General features: G+C 28.6%; 1 protein-coding gene across 1 annotated transcript; it reads right to left on the bottom strand.

The window, feature by feature from the left end:
* Nucleotides 1-1,115: 1,115 nt before the first annotated feature.
* LOC147803334 (uncharacterized) lies at nt 1,116-11,817 on the bottom strand. Its single transcript, XM_087150501.1, has 3 exons — nt 11,316-11,817; nt 9,712-9,891; nt 1,116-1,123 (listed from the first exon to the last, which is right to left on the bottom strand). Exons 1-3 carry the CDS (start codon nt 11,815-11,817, stop codon nt 1,116-1,118), a joined length of 690 nt encoding a protein of 229 aa, XP_087006627.1.
* Between the last annotated feature and the right edge of the window lie 411 nt (nt 11,818-12,228).

Here is a 12,228-nt window from a genome sequence, read left to right as displayed (position 1 = left end):
TCTGAATTTTCAATTTAAATGCAATTTATTCCATGTGAAATAAACATTTAGATTTTTCGTCACAACTAAGTCTTGAAGGTTCGCCTAACTAGTACCATATTCTTTGCGTAATTCTCATATTGATTTTTTTGTTGTTTGTTACATTTGCATACATTCTCCTTTAATTGATTAAATGATTTACTTATACTAAATGTATACACACGTTTATTAAATTTCTTTGCCTCTGTAACCCAAATTCAGTTTCATCGCTAAGTGAAAATGTTAAGACAAAATTTGAGTTTTCATAAGTTTAAGTACCGTTTTCTCAGTTAAAGATCTAAAAGCAAAGCACAATAACATACGAATACTACTATTTAAAGATTTGTAGCATTTAAAAAACCATGAAAAGAGTGTCGGTCACTTTAAGTAATTATCAATTTTGAGAAGATCTAAAAAATTAACAAGATACGGACAACTGACTTCAATATTGTTCAATTAATTGAGTTAATTAGAATTACTGGTATTGTGGTAATTGATTTCTAATTAGTACATTTGTAAAATGTTTTTTGCGCCCTCTTTAGAACGGATTAGTACCAATTTTTTAAGAGTGTGATCGCCAAAAGTTTACTTTAATAGTACTCCGAAATATTTTTGACAGAAATTTTTAAATTCCTATACACATAAATTGTTACTTAAACCAACAGATTCCAAATGGCGTACCGTGGGGTTTATTTGAAATGTTACAGGGTTTCCGAGAGATATGATTTCATTTTTACCAGTTGCGATTTTCGAAATCTGTAATTAAATTCATATCCAATTTATAATCTATTAAATATTTTATATTTCCTTAATTTTTATGAAATTATTTAATAGAAAGAAAATTCAAAACATTTGTTTTTTAATAACTACATTATGAATAAATCATGCATGAACAAATTGCATTAGTATGTCAAGTCGATTAAAAATATTTAAATGGAACAATGAATAAGTATGTTTTTTGTTAGCTCTGTTTCGTATTACCCCTCTTCATTTTTATTTTAACTCAAAACATATTTCAGCTCACTCACTCTCAGTTTATGAATACACTAATATCAGAGTTGTCACGAGTGACTAAAATCTCAAAAAACTAATTGAATTCAAGATCCTATTAAAAGACATTAAAATTAGCAACTTTTTACAACACATATTTTCAGTTTACTACTGTAAGTGAGAAATTTTTTTTCTTCTCTCGTCTAAATGTGACTAATTTGAAATGTTAGTAATAATAGTGGTTGCAAATGAATAATTAGTACTTTGGGATTTTCCCGTCGAACATTTTCGCCAAACCCGATATTATTGCCAAAAGGTAGCTTCTACGCCAATAACCGCAAATTTTATAATATTTACTTTCTAATCCTATGCGAGTTAATTTTCTTTAGCGTGTTGAAGTATACTTTTTTTTTACTCCGCTGGCAAACGACTCGAATTTGGAATTTGACTAGCACCGAAGAGATTATTATTATTTAACACCGAAACATTTGGATTCGTATACAAACGAATTTATGTGGCAGAGACTTCACCAGAATACGAATTTATGTGGCAGAGACTTCACCAGAATAAGGACTTGTTTATTAGCGCTTTGAAAGCTACTAAGGATTTTTTGCAGCCGAAATGATTTATAATAATATATATGGTTAGATTCAAAAAGAATTCAATGTGTAATTATAAAAAAGAGGTTTTCACTTCATTTTGATTTTATTTATTATACTTTATTAATACGTACTTTTACTCTTACATTTTTATGTTATTATTTTATTGCTATTATTATTTGATAAATATAATGTGCTTAAAATGTTTTTTTTTTGGAAATTGCTTTTCATTATGATGGAGACAAAGGATTCACAATTTAACGGGATAATCCCAAGGTACCGAATAATTAAAGAGATAATAAATAAATAAAAGTGAAATGGGTTTCTACCACTTTTTACACTTTTAGTCGCCTGTGGCATCCTTGTGATTTCAAATTAAAGCAAGCTCTCCAGACCTGTGAATTTAACTGTTTCATATAAAACATAATTTTAAGACGTAAAGATATTGATAAAATTTAAGATATTGACCAATTATTTAATATTGGTAAAACGATATGATGAAAAAATGTCATTCTTCCTTCATTCACTTGATATTTTTAAAATAGTTGTTTATCGTTAATTAATATGTTCCCCATTGCTAAGGAAATTTATTCATTAAGTCTCAGGGTTTCGTGGAAAAAAAGTTTGATCATTTAAGGTTTCAAAGCTCAAAAAAATTGGGAACCTCTGTCTTAACTTATAACACTTTATCTTTAAACATTGGTGCCGTTTAGAAATTATGAAGATTTGAAAATCTCTTTGACTCGTCATGAAATTTAGAATTATTTGCAAACATAATCTATGTGACAAAAAATAGTATTGAATTTTGGAAGTTATTTTTATCCAAAATTATTCCTATATTTACATTATTACATTTATCCAAAATTATTCATTATTGGCTACTTTGTACTTCATGTAATTTCATTTGATAAAAAAGTAATTCTATAAAACTTCTTTCTTTCTCCTACTGAACTCGGTCGCTTAAGAACATGAACCTTCTTATCACTTACTTTGAGGGGGATAGTTCGCAGCTATTGCGGCTTAGAAATTTCTTTTTCTGGATGTCCAGTTTAGTTTTTCACAATTTTTGATTAATCTTCGTTTATTTTTTGAAAATTGCAATTAAATGACAAATTTTGCAAAGTTCTATAAATATAGTCATGAAATAAATCCACAGTTCAATAAAATTTGTAATTTTCAGAAAAGAAATTTCAAAATTTAGGGACATTCAAAATGTAAAGCATATGGAAAAGTCCCACTTTTCCAATTTTTAAATATTTTGGCCAAACTGTAGAAAATTAATAATGAGTTTTTTTTAGGGGTTGACTAGAATTTCAAACTATAACACAATTTATAGTTAGAATTTAACTAGTTTGATATAAAAAACTGCTTAGAAATAATCAAACATAGGGTTGACCGATTTTTGGAATGTCAGAGCTAAAAATATAAATGAAAGTGCTTCCGTAAATGTTAAGTAGATGTTTTGATTTAAACAGCTGCGATATCTTTTTAACGCCTTACTGAATAAATTGAAAAGATATTTAATTAAAAAAGGTGTTAAAATTGAAAAGTTTTTTTTTAAAAAATATTCTCAATAATTCCTTTTTAAACTATGAGAAATAATTTCAAAAATATCAGCTTTATCAACCAATCAAACTGCATTTTAAAAAATGGCAGAAGACTTCAAATACCAACCAATCGAAATTTAGTTTAAATGGTCTCATGACGTCATGCATTCTAAACATCACGCCATCAGATTAATTGCTATACAATTCATATGACTGAACTGTCCTAGTTTATATAATAATAATTTTGCGATAAATTAAAGCGAAGATGTTCAAGAGTGTAAGAAAAACGTAAGTTTTATAAATTCTGTTTTAATTTAAGGGTAGATTTTTTTTAAAGCTTATATGCAAATTACCAGCATGTACTTAAGACAGTTTTCTCTTATAAACTCTGTAAGCTTTAATTGTCACTTGCCAACCACTATCTGACAATTTTAAACAAATCGTGAAGTATTTTAAATTATAATTCTGTAATCTGATTTAGTCTTCAGCTGTATGTCATCTAGAATAGAAAAATGTATAGTAACGTTATACTTTTCAATTTCAAAGCTATCAGTCTCGACCATTAGATCCCTATATTTTATATATAGCTCAGAAGTAAAAGCTTCTGACTTGCAAAAGGAATAGTAAATTATAAGTAAAGAAATGAAAAATTAAATTTTCTATTATATGAGCAAGGTCATTACTATAAAACAATTGGGATTATATATGTTTATTTATTACAAATTATTAGATTTTTATGGTGATTACATTAAAGTAGTAAACAAAAATAAAATTCTCGCGCTATGATAAATAATTTCGAAAATTAAATTTTCTGCTTAAGTTAACGAGTGTATTCATTGCCGAAACAGAAATTTTCGAAGCATGAAATATTATAACATATAAATTATCTAAGATAATGATTTATATATGAAAAGACTACTAAAGCGAAACACTGTTACAAACGCATACTAAGTCTTGATAGTACGCATTCTAAATCTTTTGGTCTTTGTAGATAAAAATAATAGAGGATTAGAAATGATAAATATATAAATGAAAATTTAAAAGTCAGGTATGTCGGGTTAATGGCCTTTAATATATGTTCATAAATTAATACATATAGTTTAAATATATTTGTAATTTACTTATGTATAGATGGTGTTGAAATTGTTTATTAAATACCAATTATTAAATATATTCCACTTTTAGTTTATTTTTAAATTATGCCTCTTGTTTTTAGTGGGGTAGTTGAATTTTAAAAGTTAGGAGAAGCGAAATCCTCGCAATTAGGTGGAGAGCAAATTCTAAAATAAATTTAATCTATTTTGTCATTCAAAAAAAGTTTAATTTTTAGATTTTTCTTGAAAATGTTAGTATGCGTTACATCCTTGTCACGCACCATTACGAAAAATGGCGCTAACACCAAACATGACGTTTTACGATTTTCGCCAAGAATTGGCATAGAAAAAATCATAGAAAATCGTTTCCTGAAAACGGCAAATAAATAAACATATTTAAAATAATTTAAATAAAAAAAGCAATAGCTTACCGAATCTCACCTTAACTACAACTACGGATCTTAAACTTTATCGAATTTCTAAATATCGCCAAACCTACCGTCTAACTTATACGAGGATTAAACAAATTTTTCTTCACCGAATTAAATCTTGAAGACTCACCTAATTAGAGCTATTTCCTATTTATACTTCTCATATGGATTTCAATAAATAAATTCTGACATTTTCTTCTAAATTTGATAAATTGATTATTATTTAGTATTTTTGAACAAGTTTATATAAATTCTATCAAATTAATGGAAGTCTCAGGATTTTGTCAAAAAAGTTTGATCATTTAGGATTCTGTAGCTCAAAAAAAAAAAAAAAAAAAAAAAAAAAAAAAAAAAAAAAATGGAACAACTGTCTTAAACTATAACACTTTATCTTTAAGCATTAGTACGGTTTAGAAATTATTAAGGATTTGGAATCGAGAAACATAATTTATCGAGAAACATAATCTTGTGAGAAAAAATTGTATTCAATTTTTGAAGATGTGAAACATATATCCAAAATTAATCTTTATTGGCTACTATATTTTTTATAATTTCATTAGATAAAAAGAATTACTTATTACATAACGCAAAAACATCTTGATAACTTATTTAAATTTGGTATTTTGCTTTTAATTTTTTTTAAATACGTTGAAAACCACATTTCATTTGCTTAATTAGCATTATCAAATGCATTAATAGGTACAAGTACAATAATGCACTTTTTATTCTTCATGTGTTTATTACTTCTAAACTGTTATCGCCATCGTCTTGGACTTGGTTTCAATAGATTAAGCTTAAAAGTCTGCATCGGAAACGAAATCTCATAAGTAAAATAACAGTAATAGTAATATAGTTAAATAATAAGTAGTAATAAGTTAAATAATAGTAATATAGTTCATATTTTGAAAATTACAATTAAATGACAAGTTTTATGCAGTACTATAAATACAGTCAAAATGAGTAAGCGATCTTGTAGAAACTGTCCATCGCAAGAAAACGGGTAATTGAAAATGCAATATTAGGAAGTAAATAATTGAAATAAATCTACAGTTCAATTAAATTGTTAATTCTCAGAAAAGAAATTTCAAAATTTAGAGACATTCATAAGTTAAAGAGTATGAAAAAGTCCCTCTGCATAATTTTTAAATGTTTTTTTGCCAAACTGCTGCATAGAAAATTAATAATGAGTTTTTTTAGGGTTTGGCTTGAATTTCAAAATATAATGCAATTAATAGTTAGAATTTACCAAGCTTGAAATAAATAATAAGTTTAGGAATGACATAGGGTTGACAGATTTTTGGAATGTCAGAGCTAAAAATAGAAATGAAAGTGCTTCCGTAAATTTTAAGTAGATGTTTCGGTGCTTAAACAGCTGCGATATCTTATTAACGCATTACTGAATAAATTGAAAAGATATTTAATTAAAAAAGGTGCTAAAATTGAAAAGTTTTTTCAAAAAATATTATCAATAATTCCTTTTTAAACTATGAGAAATAATTTCAAAAATATCTGCTTTATCAACCAATCAAACTGCTTTTAAAAAAATGGCAGAAGACTTCAAATACCAACCAATCGAAATTCAGTTTAAATGATCTCATGACGTCATACATTCTAAACATTACACCATCAGATAAATTGCTGTACAATTCATATGACTGAACTGTCCTAGTTTATATAATAATAATTTTGTGATAAATTAAAGCGAAGATGTTCAAGAGTGTAAGAAAAACGTAAGTTTTATAAATTCTGTTCTAATTTAAGAGTAGATTTCTTTAAAGCTTCTATGCAAATTACCAGCATGTACTTAAGACAGTTTTCTCTTATAAACTCTGTAAGCTTTAAAAGTCACTTGGCAACTACTATCTGACAATTTTAAACAAATCGTGAAGTATTTTAAATTATAATTCTGTCTTTTCAGTTAGTTTTCAGCTGTATGTCATCTGGAATATGAAAATGCATATTAACGTTATACTTTTCAATTTCAAAGCTATAAATCTCTACCATTAGATCCCTATATTTTATATAAAACTAAGAAGTAAAAACTTCTGACTTGCGAAAAGAAAAGTAAATTATAAGTAAAGAAATAAAAAATTGCATTTTCGAATATATAAGGTCATTATTATAAAACAAATGCGATACATGTTTATTTAGTACAAATGATTAGATTTTTATTTTGATTACATTAAACTAGTAAACAGAAATAAAATTCTCGAGCTATGATAAATAATTTCTAAAATCAATTTAGCCTGCTTAAGTTAACGGAAGTATTTATATATATAATTCTCACGCGAAATAAATACTTGGAGTTCTCCTTGTGTTTATAAGCGCACTTAAACAGTACAACTTTGTTTTGCATTTCGCTTTTAAGTTATTTCAATACTTGTTCATGCAGTTTTCATAGATTCTTAAAGTAATGAAATAATTCATTAAATTAAATTGTCTTTGCAATTGTTTCAAATATAACTTTGCAAGCATATAACTGAACTCAAATACAGCTTCATCGCCAAAATAGAAATTCCCGAAAGTTATTATCTGATAAGATATAAAATATCTACATTAGTGATTTATATATAAAAAAAAACTACTAAAGCGAAACTCTGTTAGAAACACATTCTAAATCTTAGTAGTGCACATTCTAAATTTTTAACAAAAATAATTCCTGATTAGAAATGATAACTATATAAATGAAAAGTTAAAACTTAAGCTTTATCGGGTTGCTGGGCATTAATAAAAGAGGTTAATAAAAAATTATACATATAGTTTAAGTTTATTTTTTATTTATTTATCCAATAGATGGTGTTAAAATTGTTTATTAAATATTTTTCAACTTTTAGTTGTATTATTTTTAAATTATGCCTTTTGTTTAAAACGGGTGTTAGCGTTTTAAAACTTAAGAAAAGAAAAATCCTCGCAATCAGCTAACGAACAAATTCTTAAATGAATTTAATCCGTTTTGTTAATGTTTCAAATTTATATACAGTTTAATACTCAGATTTTTCTTGAAAATCCTAGTATATGTTACACACTTGGCGCGTTTATGAAAAACGTCGCTAACTGTAAGATTATTGATTGTAAAAAAATATCCAATATAGAAATCAAAAGAGCAGGATAAAGGATAATTAGGCTGCTAAACAAATTCACAATTTTCTTTTAACTTTATTCAAAATTGTTAACAAAGGAGACTGGCTAGTTACAACCGCTCTCATCAAAATCTTTGAAGCATCTACCTATACCATTACACTGTTACGTTTAAAGAGAGAGAGAAGATGACGCAACATCCTCCTCCCTTTTTTTGACGAAAACTTACAAGGGAAACTAGGGAAGTGTGACTCGTCAATTTTGAAATAAACTAGTGGGATGTATGCCTTATGAGGAATAATTTTAGGGGGCAACATTTGTTTCAGCCCATAGAAGGTTCTGTGAGAGATAAAAAATAATTAAGTATGTAGAAAAATCGGTATTTCATTACTTCAATGCAGACTATTAGTTATTGTAATTATCTCATACTCCAATTAATTTTATGGTACTTTCACGTACTATATAATGCATATTTATTGTCAAAATTGATTTCGAAAATTTTATATATCTGTAGTTTTTCAGAAAAAAAAAATTGGCATTTTTTAAAAAAAAAAATTTGCATCAAATTTTGTAAATTTTTTTTTTCAAAAAATTTTCCAATATTAAAACTAGTAAACAGTAATAAATTTCATTTATATGAGAGTTGAAATATAATACGCATTTTTCCAAACTGATGGAATTTTTTCATATTTAATGTGTATCCAGAAATGTGATTTATAAAAAAAAATTTTTTTCTTCATATTGTTAGATCTTACGAAAAAATCTGAAATAATTTATGTGATTGCATAAAATTAAATTGCATTTATAAAAATGTTTTCAAATTTGTTTGGCGGGAAATTTGAACTTTCAATGATTTTCTTTTTTTCTTGAAAGGTCAACCGTACTATATAAACAAAATTTGTAAGTATTTGTCGCTTTAATAGACACATTTTTTGTCTTAATTTTTTTTATTGCACAACTGGTAAAAAAAAGAAAAAAAAAGTTTCAAAAAAGTTTAAATTTTTTGCCAAAAAATTAACATATTATAAAAAAAAATTGTCCTGTGAATTGTTCAATATTTTGTCAAAACATTGCTATTTTTGAAATATTATTCATACAATTGGGTATACTATAGCCTACGTCACAGATTGTGTTATTCCTACTAAATTTAACTAGTAAACAGCATTTTCTGCGAACCTGATTTCTAGCAACAAGTAAAAGCATCAAACGAAGTGTCTTGTTATAAGTCGCTACTCGCCAGGTTGGAATTGTATTAGTCTAGTTCCTTTGGAAATAATTTATATTGTTGTTTTATCGAAGTTTATGAATTTAGTAAGCATATTTAAAACTCAGTTTATTAATTAAGCTAAAAGGTAAATGTTATTCCTAGTAAGTGGAAGTAGTTGTGCTTTTTTCATATTATACCCAATTATCTTTATACCTGATATCCTAGCTAATGTCAACTTTTAAAGTTAAATATTTCAAAAATGAGTTTTTACTAGTTTTAATACTGTTTACTAGTTTTAATATTGAAAAATTTTTCGAAAAAAAAAATGTAAAAAATTTGATGCCAAATTTTTTTTTTTAAAAATGCCAATTTTTTTAAATTTTTTTTTCTGAAAAACTACAGATATATAAAATTTTCGAAATCAATTTTGACAATAAATATGCATTATATAGTACGTGAAAGTAGCACAAAATTAATTGGAGTATGAGATAATTACAATAACTAATAGTCAGCATTGAAGTAATGAAATACCGATTTTTCTACATACTTAATTATTTTTTATCTCTCATAGGACCCTCTATGGGCCGAAACGAATGTTGCCCCCTAAAATTATTCTTCATAAGGCATACATCCTACTAGTTTATTTCAAAATTGACGAGTCACACTTCCCTAGTTTCCCTTGTTAGTGTCAAAAAAAAATATTCAAAAGTTACTTTAGTCCCAGCCGGTTTGGCTTTTTTATCTTACGTCCATACTTGGGCATTCTGTCTCTCATGAGTGGGAGGAGAGCCACTTGAGCACAATCACTGGTTGCCGAAGGAACAGTAGTCTCTAGGGCAGGAACTGCAGAACATTCGCTGTCAGAAGCTACTGATGGTTCACTGACAGAAGATGGTGTTGTTTCCAAGATGGAATCTGCTGGAACTTCTAAGGAATAGATTCTACCAACAGGTCTGATTAGTATGTTGTTATTACAGCGGAACTTAAGAGTACGAATTTTCCAGTTTTTTTCGATTATTAGCTCCAATATTTTACCTAAGGGCCAAGTCAAACGTTTTTTGTTGTCATTACCAATTAAGACAATTTCTCCAACAGCAAAATTTATAGTGGCTCCTTTAATCTTTGGATCAATTGACTTAAATATTCTTTTCGAAAACGAGATCTTAGATCAAGAATAAGTTTACGACGATATCTTATTCTTTTTTGAAACTTCGAAAAATCATTTAGAGCTAAATCAGTTACGTCAAGGGTTGAATTAGTGGCCAAAAACATAGCAGGGGTCAGTGGTTTCAAATCTGATGTGTCTTCGGACACATACGTCAAGGGTCTATTGTTTATAATTGCTTCGCAATCACACAAAATGGTGAACAGTTCATAATTGAGCACTGACCTGCCCAGTGTACGCCTTATTCGATCTTTTATTACACGAATAAGTCTTTCCCACCAATCACCCCACCATGCGGTGGTTGGAGGGTTAAACTTCCATTTTATTTGTTTTATTTCAGTTTCTCGCACGATTTTAGCCCAATTTAAGTTTTTGAGCTCAAGGTATGCACCGTGGAAATTCGTGCCGTTATCGCAATAGATGATGTTGGGTGAAGTGCGACGAATCGCCGAAAAGATAACAGAAAGTTCTCAGTTGATAAAGATGCTACAATTTCCAAGCGCACTGCTCTAAAAATTGCGCAAGTGTACAGCACTATCCACACCTTCTCGCTATTTTTCAAAAATAGAGGTCCAGCCAGATCGATTTCTATGACCTCAAATGCGCTACCTTCTTTTACTCTATCTATGGGCAACGATACTGGCTGGCTAACTGCCGCCTTTGCAGTATATTGTTTATAACGCACTCAATTTTTAACCACACTTCTAATTGTTTCTCGAGCTTTTAAGATCCAATATTTTTCTCGTATAATGGAGAGCAAAATTTGAACACCCGTGTGACAGTTTTTTTGATGTTGATACTCGATTAACTTTTTAGTAAACAGTCACTTGGCAAAAGGATAGGAGCCTTAAAGTTCAGATCGTCATTGCGCTCGATGGTTTTGGTTTTGACACAAATTAAATTGCCACTATCTTTATAAACATTAACAACTGAAATTTCTTTAAAGCTATTTCAATTTCAGTCGCAGTTAGATCGGCTAGTTCTCTTTTGTCTAAGGCTGTACGCAAATTTTTCACGAATCTGATCACCTATGCAAATACACGAACCATGGTGTGATAGTTGAAAAACCTTGTTGCATACCATAGTGACTCCTCGGTTACATTAACATTACTAATTTTTATTTTTCTGCTTTCAGCACTTAGTTCTTTTATTTCACAAATCGTGTCATTTAAAGGCCAGTTCTCACTTGACTTAAGTAACCATTTTGGTCCTTTGTGCCATTTTGATTCTAATAATTGTCGCGGAGTACATCCTTGAGAAATGAGGTCAGCGTGATTCATTTTGCTTGGCACATATCGCAAATTCTCATGGAAAGCTATCTCGTTTATTTCTTTAGCACGATTAGCCACGAATATTGACCGTTCACCACGATTCTTAATCCACCACAACGCGACCATAGAATCAGTCCAAAAATTAGCTTTAATTGGTGATAAATATAGAGAGATTCTAACTGAGTTAGCTAATCTGGCGCTTATACAACAAGCTAAAAGCTTTAAACGTGGAATTGAGGCACTTAAGGGAGCTACTCTTGAATTTACTCTTAATAAGTTTAGGTTTACCCCTGATTGAGTATCTGTCCTAACAAATACACAAGCTCCATTGGAAGTTTTGCAAGCATCCGTAAAAATATGGAGCTCAAAGTTATCATTGGTTTCAACATATCTGGGAATTTCTAACTCTTTTAACATATAAATTTTTGAAATCTATTTACAAAATTTATCTCGGATTTCTAAGGGCAATGGGCAGTCCCAGGACAATTTCAATCTCCATAACTCCTGTAACCAAAATTTAGGTAATAGTGTGGTAGCTGCCAGAATTCCTACAGGGTCAAAAATCTGTTGTACAGTAAATAATATTGATCTTTTACTCATTTCTTCAACATTACTATGATATATAAAAATATTACATCTTAACGTATCTCTTTCTAAATTCCAAGTGATACCCAAAATATTCGTATCCCCTGTGCTCTTGGTAATGTTGGGATCTTTAGAATTGCCCTATTGGAAAAAATTCCCAGTATAAAAATTTTTATACCGGCTTATGAAACGCCGGTTCCAGTATGATACTGGATCCAGTATTATACCGGACCCAGTATCATA

The sequence above is a fragment of the Parasteatoda tepidariorum genome, chromosome 9 (assembly GCF_982258835.1).
Source record: "Parasteatoda tepidariorum strain Cologne lab strain chromosome 9, Ptep-v5.0, whole genome shotgun sequence".
In the NCBI taxonomy this organism is placed as follows: domain Eukaryota; kingdom Metazoa; phylum Arthropoda; class Arachnida; order Araneae; family Theridiidae; genus Parasteatoda; species Parasteatoda tepidariorum.
Note: the sequence above shows the minus strand (reverse complement) of the source record. Positions and strands in the feature narration are given on the sequence as shown.

Bases quoted from the DNA above. Each gene is read 5' to 3' on its own strand.
- LOC147803334 (XM_087150501.1), bottom strand. From the start codon at position 11,817: ATGTTAAAAGAGTTAGAAATTCCCAGATATGTTGAAACCAATGATAAC. The intron at 9,892-11,315 runs GTGAGAACTGGC...TCTATTCCTTAG, and splicing joins AAAATGGTTACTTAAGTCAA to AAGTTCCAGCAGATTCCATC.